This window comes from Cyprinus carpio, chromosome A5, assembly GCF_018340385.1.
Source record: "Cyprinus carpio isolate SPL01 chromosome A5, ASM1834038v1, whole genome shotgun sequence".
Taxonomy (NCBI): domain Eukaryota; kingdom Metazoa; phylum Chordata; class Actinopteri; order Cypriniformes; family Cyprinidae; genus Cyprinus; species Cyprinus carpio.
In genome coordinates, this window is record NC_056576.1 from 29,207,800 (window position 1) to 29,221,940 (window position 14,141).

The 14,141-nt window shown below is 36.5% G+C and overlaps 1 protein-coding gene across 2 annotated transcripts in view; it reads left to right on the forward strand.

Moving 5' to 3' along the window:
* The window catches only part of LOC109069824 (pappalysin-1-like), an 89,066-nt gene that overhangs the window by 17,573 nt on the left and 57,352 nt on the right, over positions 1-14,141 (forward strand). For both annotated transcript variants that reach the window (XM_042756800.1, XM_042756801.1), the window contains exons 3-7: positions 2,203-2,348; positions 2,537-2,830; positions 2,992-3,184; positions 4,061-4,182; positions 8,681-9,182. In XM_042756800.1, coding sequence (XP_042612734.1) covers positions 2,203-2,348; positions 2,537-2,830; positions 2,992-3,184; positions 4,061-4,182; positions 8,681-9,182 — 1,257 coding nt within the window. The remainder of the gene's footprint in view (positions 1-2,202; positions 2,349-2,536; positions 2,831-2,991; positions 3,185-4,060; positions 4,183-8,680; positions 9,183-14,141) is intronic.

Below are 14,141 nucleotides of genomic sequence, written 5' to 3' on the forward strand. Positions count from 1 at the left end.
TATAAGAATAGTGGAATGATTTCTTAAGGATCATGTGACACTGAAGACTGGAGTAATGGCTGCTGAAAATTCAGCTTTGCCATCACAGGAATAAATTGCATTTTATGCAATATGTAAGAAAACTAGTTTTAAATTGTATGAACATTTCAGAATACCATTGTTTTTACTATGCAACCTGCAAATGCAGTAAGCATAAGAGACTTCTTGCAAGAACTTTTAATTCAATATTACTGCCCCACTGCTGCTCAACCAACACACATATACATACAGTACATACATACATACATACATACATATATATATATATATATATATATATATATATATATATATATATATATATATATATATATATATGCCTGATTGGTAGTGTTATTTTAAAATTGGGATTTACAATAACCAACATGCTTTAAGAAAGCTAGATTTTGTGTATGATTGGAAATGTATCCAGTATTTAAACACAAAAGAGTGTTGACTTACTCTCTTTCTTTTGAACTGTCATGAGGCTTCTAGTGTTTCTCTTTTATGACAGAGAGTGATGACTTTACAAGAGATAATGCCATGGTATAAGGCTTATGAGAAAATAAATACCAGGAAATGGTCATCCTGTCTTAATACATCAAGAACAACTACAAAGTAATACATACATTTTCATAACGTCTCAGTTAACCCAGGGTTTAGCAGCATGGCAACAGATACCGTGTTTGATTGGTCCTCACGGTGAACTGGCTAACAGATGTTGCTCTTAAGATGAGGAATGAGACCTAGCTGTTTTTTGTTGTTGTTTTTTTTTTTTCTCAATGAACAGTGGAGGTGGGTGTTTACTACATTTGAAAGCATTGGAGTTAGGGACTCAGCTCCGCTTGTGTTCATTTGAGTTCCAGCATTCTTCAAAAGGGCAAATGTTTTGAGAGAATTAAGTGTGGCCTCCCGTAAAGACAGAGGAGGTTAGAGGAGAGGCGATATGAAATACTAAACGACTGCGCAAATATGAATATATGCATGCTTACTTGCTGTTGTACTTATGGAAATGTACATCTTCAGCAAGCCAGCATTCATCACTCCAGAGAGGCTTGTCTTTGTTTGACTTGCATGACAGTTATCACTGCAGGGGAAAGGCTTGCATGGGAATAACATGCCCAGTGTGTTTGAGGTGAAATAATAAGCATTTTAAGAGGGCCGTGTTAGGAACTATCCAAATGACACAATGCATTCCTAACTAGACAGGGCCAGTGACCTCTGACCTCAGTTCTGGTTGCAGAGCGGGGCTCAGGTTTCCTTCCAAATACAAACTCTGTGTGACAGCTTCTCTTGACAAACATTTACACACACACACACACACACACACACACACACACACACACACACACACATGCTCTTTGTGTACGTTCTCTATGTACTTTCTCATCTATCTTGACTAATGTATTTCATTTATTTATTACTTCAAAATGTGGTAATTATATTCACACTTAAATTCAATGTTTAGAGAGTCAAGTAAACAAAATGTACCATTTGTAAATCCAGTGATTCATATAGATATAGATTTTCCTATTTGAGTCAATTCTGACTCACAAGCTCTCAGTTTGATTCAGTTTGATTCCAGTTCATTTGGGTATACAGTATTTCAGTTATGATGCTTATTAAAAGAGGTGGCTAATAAATGTGCTTTCACAATTTATTTATTTTTTTTGTGAAATTTCAGTGAAATAAAATCTTATTGCATCACATTCAATACAGACTGTAATCTCAAACTTAAAACTATGATTTATACAACAGTGGGGGAGCAGTGAAAATGAATGAAGGAAAATCCTACCAGGAAAACCCTAACCTAGTATATTACAAACACAATAATTGTAAAAATAAGCAACAGAGTCCAAATTACGTAGCGGAGTCAGTTAGTTGAGCAGAACACAGTGACATCTGCGGGACATGAAGCACTGTATAAATAAAAGATATTGCAGCCACTGTAAATAGGCATAAAAGAGCAATGTTGCAATTTTAATAATCATGATGAGTGAATGTAAGATGGTTGGTAATATAAAAACATATGCACAAAAGTACAAGCGGCAGCTGGTCAACTGGAATTAATTATTTTGTAGAGAATTCTATGTTTGATTGTAAGGTCTGGTTTACAGTATATATTTATGATTTTGAAAACATTTAGAATATTTGGTGTGTTAATAAGTCTTTCTTGTTCTGTAGGGCTTACATGAATGTGAAGGAGCTGAAAGAGGTTTTGAATTTGGATGGATCTACACACTTGAACATCTTCTTTGCTAACTCATCTGATGAAGATGTGGCTGGCGTGGGCACTTGGCCCTGGGATAAAGAAGCTTTAACACATTTAGGTAAATAAATAGATGCACCACTACAATGTAGATAACAACCATTGGTTTAGCATCATTTATGTTGTATTTTTAAAGCGTTTGAAGAGCATTGCGTATTAACTTTCTTTGTCATCAGAAAAAAAGACATTAATCAGGTACCAAAAAAGATAATGCTTATAATACCTGTTCTCGCTCTGTCTTCTTTTGAGGTGGGATTGTATTAAACCCTTCATTTTATGGTACATTTGGCCACACTCACACCATGATCCATGAGATTGGCCACAGCCTTGGACTGTACCATGTCTTCAGGGGAATCTCAGAAGTGGAGTCCTGTAACGATGCCTGCTTAGAGACTGAGCCTTCTCTTGAGACAGGAGATCTGTGTGTAGATACCAATCCCACACCCAAGTACAAGTACTGTAGAGATCCTGAGCCAGGCAACGACACCTGCGGCAGACGTCATTTCATAAACACCCCCTTCAACAATTACATGAGCTATGCTGGTGAGACATATATCAGCTGTAAATGTCTGCTGAGTAGAAGCCTTCTGCAGACTTTTTTTTTTAGCACTTTCTGTGCTGGCATGGACAGGAAATCTGTGAAATGTATTTAAAATTAGTAGTATAAAATCTGAGATTTCTTTGTTTGTTTTGTTCCCATAAAGATGATGACTGCACAGATTCCTTCACGCTGAACCAGGTGGCCCGGATGCACTGTTACCTGGATCTGATCTACCAGTCTTGGAGACCTGGAAGTAAACCAGCTCCTGTTCCTCTAACTCCTCGAGTTACAGCCCAGGACCAAGACTCTGTTACACTAGAGTGGTTCCCTGCCCTCACTGGCCATAACTTAGACAGGTGAAAAGAACTAGGAACCAAAGCTAATCCTAGGAAGATTATTAATTTGTTTTATTAATCAAGAAATTATTTATTAATTAAAAATTAATAAAACAATTAAATATGTATTCAAATGTTAACACATGACTTCCACCATAATGAAAAATGTAACATTCATTAAAATTGTAAAACCCAAGAAGTGACATTATTTGTATTGTAAGTTATTGAAGAAGAATGTATTAAGAAAAAAAGATATCTTGCAAAAATGACAAATATTTAGCAAATGATATGTTGTACAACATTTGATTTAAATTTGAAACGCTGTTGCCCAGTCTGGTGTAGTTTAAAATATAAACTTTATTTATTTATTTTATGTTATTGTTTATTTTTGATGTTTATTTAATAATAAAAAATCAAAAAATAAAAAATCATAACCCAAAAAAAAAAAAAACAAAAATAAACTTAAAAAAAATAAAAAAAAACAAAACATATGACAACAAAATAAATTCAAAATAAATAAAAATATATATATATATATATATATATATACATATATATATATATAGGACTTTTTTCAGTAATTAATTTGTACATATTTCATTAGGTTTAAATTCTTATATAATGTAAGTACCCCAGTTTAAATGAATAGTGAGATGCTAAACAAATCAAGGTCAATCATGTCAATAACAATTAGTATGTAGTTTATGTAGTGCAGTAGTACACATGGCACCCACAGGTTGAAGTCATAGTGGACCGATAGAGAGGTGTGAGTAATTTAAATCAGAATTTCTCTCTCATCAACACAGAAACTGTTTCATCCATTTTTAAAGCCATCAAGAGGTTGTTATGGTGTTGCTGTGTCTAAGTTGCTACCTTGGCTGTCTGTTGATTTCCTAGAGAAGTGGGATCAGTTTGTGACAGATGTACTGAAGTTGGGGTGCTCCTGCAGTATGCCTCAAATTCCTCTTCTCCCAGACCCTGTGCTCCCTCTGGCTACTGGAGCCCTCGTGAAGCAGAAGGTAAGACTCAATAATGCTGATGAATCCTTAGCCTAAAATATTATACATAAACCCCGCAATAGATGTCTTCTTGTTTTGACTGATATGCACTTTTAAGGTCAGGTTTCTTGTAAAAGCAGACTGACCAGGGGTGCATTTTCAGCAGCATTGTTAACCAACTGTGTTTTCAAATTCAATTGTTACCAAAATGGCAAGAAACAAAAAGCAGTGAAATAGTCCTTAGATGCCATGTTTGTTAGAGCAGCATCTCTGAAATCTTCAGTCGATCAATTAATAGAAGTTATTATTCCACCACCTGTGCATGATGTCAAATAAAACAAACCGTGAACAGCATTAAATATAAAAACACATCTTACCTTGTCTGTGCAGTTTTTATTGCATAAGTGGGTAGCGGCGAGGTGGGAGCTAATCAAAAATATGCTTGATAATTGATGCAATAAACTGCGAGTGCACATACTCCACACAGAGAAAATTATTAAGAATTACTTTTGCAATAATGCATACATGCATACAATTATATCATTTTGTTAAATCCCCCTGGGCCCCTGAGCCCCTGGGCCTACTTGAATCATTTTAGGAGGTTTCCTGTTTGGATTTAAGCTGACTGCTTTGGCAAACTGAAAGGGACCTGTTTCTGTTGACACTCGGAAATTGTGTTCAATTGGTTAGTGCAGTTCAAAACCATTAATTTGCAGGTTTATTGAGTGGGATAAATGATTAAAGCATTGCACCCTATTCAGGTTGCCAAGTGAGGCCAATATTGGATGGAACAGCAAAGTAATCTATGAGGAGAAGAACTAAAAAGTGTGGAAAAAATTAGTCAGAGGGGTTGTCGTAAATTTCGATTTTCTCATGTGTTTATTTTAAGGCTAAAAAAATTTGGACATATGGAAGAATTGGCCCATAGAGCTTTGTGCACATGAATGTTTTTTACCACGGGGAATGAGTCATGTTTTCCTGCACTGTATCAATGATCTTGCCCTCGTAGTTCAACCTTTGATCTGGTATCACAGAACGAAGCCAAACTGCCATGGTCAGGCTATTCTTATTGGAATTCCGGGGCGTCTGTTTTTTATCCAGTTATTTTATGAGTGCAAAGTATCTGTGTTACTTACCCAACTTACCCAATCACTGAAGAAGCACTAGGTCCAAACGGCCATGAAGTATGCCCACTATCTTAGCTCAAACTGCAAAAGCTCTTGAAAAAATGAATTGGACTTGACATTGAAATGTTGAAAACAACTTCAGAGACCTACATTCCAGAGGCCGGCTGTTTTTCTGTGTAATAACTTAATCACTTCATTTGGGTTGCTTTTAAAAATGAGTTAGTCAGACTTGTGGCGAGTAGAGCCGTAAGTGCATGCTTGTATCCCTTAAAGCCAAGTAGGCCCAGCAGTGGCTACACGCAGTCAGCTGAGAAGGCATGCCCAGGCTTGCCATGGCCACAGCACTTAAACTATGCTTTGCATTTGGATGGCTTCCCTTGTGTACTCCATTGCCCGGGCCATCTTTCCACTGTTTACAAACGGATACAAAACCTGACTTTGAGAACCTGCAGCTGGCTTGAACCTCTGCCTTTCACCGCTCTCAGAAAACCACCTGCCTGCAGTGCTTACCTCATTCAATGCATGCCCCCTGTCCTCAGTCATCTAGGTTAAAAAAGCCATTTTTTCCTCCCGTTCAAGTGTCCTTAGTTGGCTTTTTGGAAACGAGCATTATGGCAGCGATACCCTTATCGTGTTGCTGAAATTCAATAAAAGAACAAAACAGGCACAACAAATAGATGGATGTGAGAGTGCTGTGCAAAGTCAACCCGATTTGCTATGCAAATTACTCTGCGGTTTCTTGTGCCCATAAGAAAGATCCCACAGTTGTTTGAAAACATGAAGAAGACGAGAATAAATGTGAGACACAAAACCAGGAATGCTAGGAATGACTTGTGTCTCCGTCCCACTTTTACCTCAACACTTTGTTTGTCTGCCATGCCCTTATTGCCCAGTTCCTGATTGTGTCAGTGAGCCTTGCTGACTGGCAAGTGTTTACATCAATAATCTTTTTTTGTTTGTTTGTTTGTTTTTTTAGATCCTTACTTTTTGATTTGCTTGATGAGTTTGGTTCATTTGGTGAGAGGCTTATTATATAATTTATCAGTTTTGTTTTGGAAAGTCCAGTTCTGCTTGATGGCTCACACTATTTCTGGCTTTGTCCTTTCCCCCTTTTCCATCTAATATTTCTTCTAATATTCCCTTGATCAGCAGCTGAGGTACATGGGGGATCTGTGTGGGAGACATTTAGCAAAAATTTGTGCATTTGATACTGCGAAAATGCATCTAGTTTCAGAACATCCCAGTTTGTTTTGGCCATCTAATTGATCAACAAATACCCACCCTAGAACAACGGTGATATCTGAGTCAGATGTGCGAGGGAGGTTACCTAGATGCTTGGCTGAGGTCAACCAAATAAACAAAACTTTTGGCCAACGCTTTTTCCATTTCTCATTTATCTTGTAGTCAGACTACAAATGATGCTTGACTGAGGTCAACCAAAATAAACGTGAAAGAAGCTTTTCCCTCACCTTTTTTTTTCCATTCGTCATGCAACCAGTCAGATCAAAAACCAGCATTTTAAAAGCAACAGTGGCTTCGAAAAGGATGCTTGAGCCACACTTAAAATGTATAAATGTTATTAAATTAAATGCAATTAAGAAAATATAAATGAGAAAGACACATTTTTGGCACAAAACAGAAAAAGAAGCTTAATAGTTTGTTTTTCCTTTCTTTCTTTCTTTCTTTCTTTCTTGTTTTTAAGCATTTTTTTCTCATCACAAGATGAATACAGAATATGCAAACACACACATTTTACACAGGAATGGGATCAAAATAAAAAAAAAAAAAATAAAAATAAAAAAAAAATAATAATAATGGCAAAGCAGATGTAAAAGTATAAAAAATATGGCAGTGTATTGGGCATCTTTAGGAAAGTCCCACATGGAAGTTTTTCCATTGCAAGAATTTTAGCTTGCTTTATCCACATTTTAGTTTATTAGGTTTTTATTTCAAACAAAGATGTGCTGTTCAAAATTAAGATAAAGTAATTGGACACTTTCTGGTTGTGCTTCATTAGCCTTAGTGAAACATGTCCATAGTTAATGTGATGAGCTACACCTGTGGTTACTCTGCTAGGAAACAAATGAGCTTGAGGAGAGCTGATATCATACATCCACTAAAATCCCTTCAACACCAGCTGGTTAAAAGTCATAGCCAAAAAGGTTCAGGAAAATGAGCCTAGTTCGAAGAAAAATTCTAGCATCATATATTTTCAGGTGCCATTTGGTATTTTCATAGCCAGTGCAATCACATATTTAAGTGAGGCTTATGAGTGTCCAAACTATATTGTTTGCATCATCTTAGTGGTACTTTAAATGAATTTAAGATGGGGGATCATCAGCTTATTTAGAAATTTTTTCGAAATATATAAGCTATATATAGTGACTTTATTCTGCAAGACAACAAAGGTGGATGGAATTAAATTAATAATGCTCTACAGAAGCTCATCATTATAATATAAATTTATGAATTATCTTTACTTAGTATAGACGCAAGCTTGTAGCTGTTGGCCACTGCTGTAGGTCTCATTTAAGCAGATTTTCCTTCAGAGATTCAGTGGGGCCTCCCTGTCAAACTAACCCCCTCATTCGGTACCCTCCCCCTTCAGCTGCCTCACAATGAACTCTTGACAGTTTCTGAAAAGGAAAAACTGGGCCCAGGGCCAGAATTCTCCCCATGACCTCCTGCCGTCTCACTGAAGAACATCATTTGGCCCTCTTAGAAACTGTTTGTTTGTTTTTGAAATGCCATTCATTAATCCAAGAACCCAATAATTGTATGTAATAGTCATTCCAGTTTATATTGTTGGGGGTAATTTCTACAGTCTTTTATGTTCATCTGTAAATAATTAGCAGTGCTTGCTAAGGCAAACGTGGGTATTGCTATTGGTCATACTTAGGTTTAAGGGTTTAACCGCATTGCAATATCCTGGCAAGCGTATTGCATCCTGGCGGCATCAGTGTACCCCTCTTATTTTCATAGGAACAGTTTTGATTTTCATCCTCTGCTGTCTTCCTTAGGTCCATGAAACATAGAAGGATTCTGTAGAAGGATTGACTCATTTAGAGTAATTTGTTTGTGAATTGGACTACACAGCTACACTAAAAAGAATCGGAGAGTCTTGCGTGTGTCTTTAAAAAATGTGGGCCTATTGAACATCCATTATTTCTTTTTGGCAATATTACTATTGTTCATACTTTAAGGGTTTAAGGGTTTTCAGCCGCATAGCAATACCCTGGCAAGCACGCTAACATCCTGGCAGCAACAACATACCCCTCTAATTTTCATAAGCTCACAGTGTCTAAGGGAAAATAACATGACATTAACTGCTAAGTTTGAAACATGTTGACTAAAGGAAAAGTCTTGGTTTTATTCTTTGCTGTCCTCTTTAGGTCCACCAGACGTAGAGCAGGCCTGTGAAGCGAGCGTCAGCACTTGGAGCCCCAACGCCGGCCTAGACTCAAGTAGTGTTGGTTCGGCGACGTGCCCACCCCAGGGCTGTATGCTGCAGCTCGAGTTTGCCTATCCACTGGTGCCTGACTCCCTCACAGTTTGGGTCACCTTCTTCTCTCCAGAGGAGACTGGACTTCCTGCAGTTCACGATATCCTTCTGCTGACCCTCAGTGGCAACAACATCTCACTGGGTCCACAGTATGTGTTCTGTGACACACCGTTGACGCTTAAACTAGATGTGAAGGAGGAGGTTTATGGGGTGCAGTTCTTCACCATGGAGCAGCACTTGGAAATCGATGCCACATTGCTCACCTCAAAGCCAGACAATCCTCTGTGCCGGTCGTGTCATCCTCTACGATATAGACTGATTCGTCAGCCACCATTCACACATTCACCACATGGGCTGATCCTTCAGGAACCCACTCTGAGATATGTGGACAGGTAAGGATTAGGGGGGTACATATTATTTATATACTACAATAGTAATATTTTTTAATTAACTTTTCATTTTAGTAAAATTTTAGTATAATTTTATTATGTGCTTTTGTCTTTTTTTTTTAATATATTACTTTTAATGCTTTATTTTTATTTCAGTTTTAGTTTTTATTTATTTTATTTTATTTCCAGTTCGTGTTTTAAACGCTTCAACTTAAACTAAATGAAAATTAGAAATTTTGCCCTGGCAACTAACTGAAATAAGTTTAAGTTTCATATAATATTCATATTTTATTTTATTTCAGCTTTATTTCACTTATCAAAAATGATTGAATAGTTTTAGTTCTAGTTTAAGTTAATGCCTCAAACATAGCCTGATACGATTATAATTTAATTAGATTCTGGGGCCTGTGATCAATATAATAATATAACAATATTATTTGTCTATTTTACACAACCATTTAAATTTATATTAGCTCACAAATGCAACCAAAATATAACATGAACATTTTATTTAACTCTGTGAAAATTGCAAATCCTGTATCCCAGTTTGGACACTCCCAACATACACTTTAGTGTTTAAATAATATAGAAAAATAAATGATGGGGGGGGGGGGGATCAGGTTGCAGGTGAGATTATGAATCACAGCTCATCGTTGGCTTGTGGAATGAGATAAGCAATGACAAGACTATCACTCTTCTGTGCTTCCCATGACTTGAGTTTGAAAGGAGAGAATACTGTACATTGTCCGTGTTTTTTTTGGCTGCCGACAGTAATGCTAGGTTTTGCTATCATGATTTTGTGGCACTTGTACAGTTTAAAAGTGAATGCACACTTTGGCGGAAATGTGTGATGTTCAAAAGTTAATCTTAAAAACATTTTAGGCATTGCATTGATACATTGTATTGTTAGTCATTTGATTGATGTATCAATACACACCAATGTATAATTACACCCCCTAGTAAGGATGAAATATTTGTCTCTCTATTATAAAAGATTTTTACTGGCAAACTCTTAAAGAGGCTCTGAAAAGTTTTATTTTACGTGTCAACATGACTGCCAAAATAAACAAATTAAGTCATTTATATGGCACTAACACTATTCAAGACATTTCTAGGAACACTGGCACATAATGTCTTTGCTTTAGCCATATGTTGCTGAGCTTTGCCATTGTATGAATGTCTATTAGGTACTATGTGTGAGGTCTTCAAACATATCCTTTACTCCTTTGGGCTGGGGGTTCAGGTCAGCTCTAAGAATTTCACAGCCAGCTTGTTGTCATCTGAGAGATATATGCTAAAGTGCTCCCAGGCAATTTAACTTCATGGGATACTCATAAATTCTGAGAGGCCACAAAACAGTTGGAGAGTGTTTGAAGAGCCTCTGCCTCTTTGATGACAGCACAAACAGGCAGACAGATTGACAGGCAGACTCCAACTCGATGAATTGGACTACACAGCTTATGCTATATGTTTTTGATTCACTAAAAATAATCAATTTATAAGAGTCATTGGTTTGTGGGATATCAGACTCCACTGTTTGTGCTGTGTGTTTTTGATTCACTAAAAAGAATCAGATCAGAGTTATTTGTGTGTGAATGAGACAACACCGGTCACGCTGCATATTGTGTGCAGTCTGCAAGTATATTAAGATGTAAAGACATTTTAAATAAATTGGCAATGTTTTTTTTTTAATTCCCCAAACACAAGATGTGAACCTCCACAATGATTTTGGGGAAATTTCTTGAAATAACTAAAGTAACAATTTTGAAACTTGCAGAAGTATTATCCATTTATTTTTATTTTTTTATCTGTAAAAATGACCTATTGAGCATCCATTATTTCTTTCTTGGAAATATGCCTCATTAACAGGACATTAATGAAGTTTGGTCAGTATGCAGGCATTGTGTCTGCCTTCTTTTGTGCTTTTTTTTTACCCAGTCTTCTGAATGCTGTGACCTCCAACAGAACAAGACCACACCTCAGTTGGCAGGCTGCCAATAATGTACATTAGCTTTCACAAAAAAATCTACTCATTGCATACTGTATAAACAAGACCCAATGTGAACTCACTGAACTTCACTGTCCTCACACTGGGCTGTTTTGGGTGTCTTTTCTTGTTTCCAAAAAGTTGGCTGACAAGTGAAATAACAGTAAATACAGTGACAGCTGCAGCAGCAGTAAGTTAGAAAAAAGACATCTAGACATATATATATATATACATGTATATAATTGAAAATAGTCTTAACAAATCTTTGCAGAATCAAAGTCGTGTTTATACTGACATTATCTAAGCATACATTAAAGCTGTGTTTAGTTTGTAGTAGCACAATCCAAGTTGTGTTAGTGAGGTATCCAGATTCATCAGCCAACAGTTTAATCTGCTCAGATAATGTGTTTTTTAATTGAAAAGGTTTGTTTTATATATTAATACTACACAGCTGTATTCACCAGATGATGAGAAAATGTATCAGTGCTTGTACCAAGCTGGGATCAGCGAAAAACTCCCCTCATCTGAAATTCGCAAAAGCTGTAGTGTACAGCGTATTTCAGAAGGACTTCCACTTCAGCTAAAAGCTAAATCCAGGAAATTCATTATTCAGTATCAGCACAAGCAATTCCTTGAGTTAGGCTTTCTTATAGGAATTTTACAAATGATGTTTTATTAACAAAGTTCGGTGGGGGGGTTCTGGGTACTAAATGCCGAGCTTGGACCCCTCTCCCCGGACAGGGGGAGTACCCGGGTTCGGAAGGAATTACTGAGCTTGGAGCCCACCAACAGCACACCAAATACACATACTATTCATCCTGCTTTATTATCTGTAAGGCGAACTCGTGAATCACTTCTAGATGTCTGACTTTTTTGAGTACTGTTATTTTATTATTGCACTGAGGCTAGTCTAAAGGAATTTACTGCAGTAGTTGGATTGAGCATGAGCAACAATAAGGCCTGGGGTCAGGCTGAGTCAAAGAAACTGTGTTTTTTGCTCCTAAATCATACATTATTTGATCTTACATGTTTGACTTGGTGACTAACTTGTCATCTAACATAGATGAGTTTTTTCTTTCCCCAAAACTGTGACACAATTTACCAGAAAATTTGTGTGATTTTATTGCTTTCATGGAGTTTTATTATAGCGGTATAATTGTTTGGAAAGAGAAGTATTAAAATAAATTAGAATCAAAATCTATAGGAATTATAAACTACAATATAAATGTAATACTGTTAAATTGATACAATTTGTTTTGTTTGTTTGTTTTTGAAGTTTTTGAATGCTCACCAAAGCTGCATTTATTTGATCAAAATACAGTAAAAAATAGTAATATCGTAAAATATTATTACTTTTCTTATTATTGAATAATTGAAATATTATTAGTTGAATATTTTATAATGATATTACAGTTTAGTTTCACATGATCTTTCAGAAATCATTCTAACATGCTAATATCGTTCATATTTAACAAAAAATATTCTTTGAATATTTAAAATATAAATCTTTGTAACATTACAAATGTGAATGTCTATATCCATTTATCAATGTAATGCAGTTTAATATAGTACATTGATAAAAAATTAACTACAGGCATGTAGAAACTCCTATTGTTATTGTTATCGTCCACTATCTGTTTTTCTCATTTCTTCTCCCTTTCAGTCCTCAGTGTGGGTGGCCTTTGCTGAGTCCACACAGTCCTGATCTTTCATCACTGTGTGACAATTAACTATAGATCGTTTTCATATCATCCTGGAAAACAAGGGCCATAAAATGTTTTGTCAGCTCCAGAGTGACGCAAGATTACATGGCCATTTCATCCTCCAGGTGCAAGCCTACTTTGGCTCCAATAGAGGCAGGCAATCACTCATTGTGACCAGTGAAAGCAGCCCCAATCAAAGTGGTGTCTGGCTAAAAGAGGCAGGCTTCCTAATGAGAGCTCTTTAGGGTAGCAGGGGAATGTTCTGTAATATCTGATCTCAGCCAAAGAACAGCCGCTATAGATCACTGCTGCTACAGTATGGAGAATGATTAAACAGTATGGCCTCCGAGAACCTCCATACTGCTTCACACACGCCGTGTTTTCATTTGCAAATTTATCAATATGATTATGTCACAGGCCAACAAGACAAAGTGTTGTAAAGAACACGCATGACCCACAAATCAGTGCTGCATGTGGTAAGCATGCACAGGATATGCAAATTTAGCATTGTCTTGTGCATTTGAAGGTATAGTTCACCCCCAAAAATGAACATTTTGTAATTCATTATTCACCTACATGTCATTCCAAACCAATAAGCTGCTATTTCTGTTTGTGAAATGCAAAATGAAGGATAATTGAAGGATGGGATTTTTGATGGATAATTGCTTTAAAGCTGTGAAATGCATGCATGATTAATGACTTCAGAATAGTATCTAGCTACAGTATCTATTTAGGACATTCTGGTTTAGACATCTGTGTTTGTGCAGTGTATTTTTGTTTTCCAGTAGTAATCTGAAGAGATTACGTCTTATCTTCTTGAAGGTAACTTTCCCCAGAGCTGTCAATGATTCCAGCAACATGTTTCTCTTTCATTCATAGAGCAAATAGTAAGCAGCACTTGATGGATCTCTTGGGTTGAGTTGCGGTCTGACCAAACATCTGTGATTTGGTAAATTATATGATTGAGGTTGTGTTGTTGTTTTATTTAACCATATGAAATCTGATTTTGATTTTAAATGACAAATTATTTCCACTCCTTTGAAGTAAGTTTATAGATCATCATTCTCCTCCTAACCACTTCAAGCAGCGAGCAGCTGCACAGAGGGCTTAGCATTATGAGATGCATCTCTTTGATTTCTTTTGAAGGTATACAGCGGATACTATAATGTGATTTTTCCAGCATCTGGGCTGAAAGAGAGGAGTACCTTCAGAAAAACTAAGAAGGATGAGTGTGCTCCTCTATGAAGCTCAATTACAAGCACCAGAAAAGAT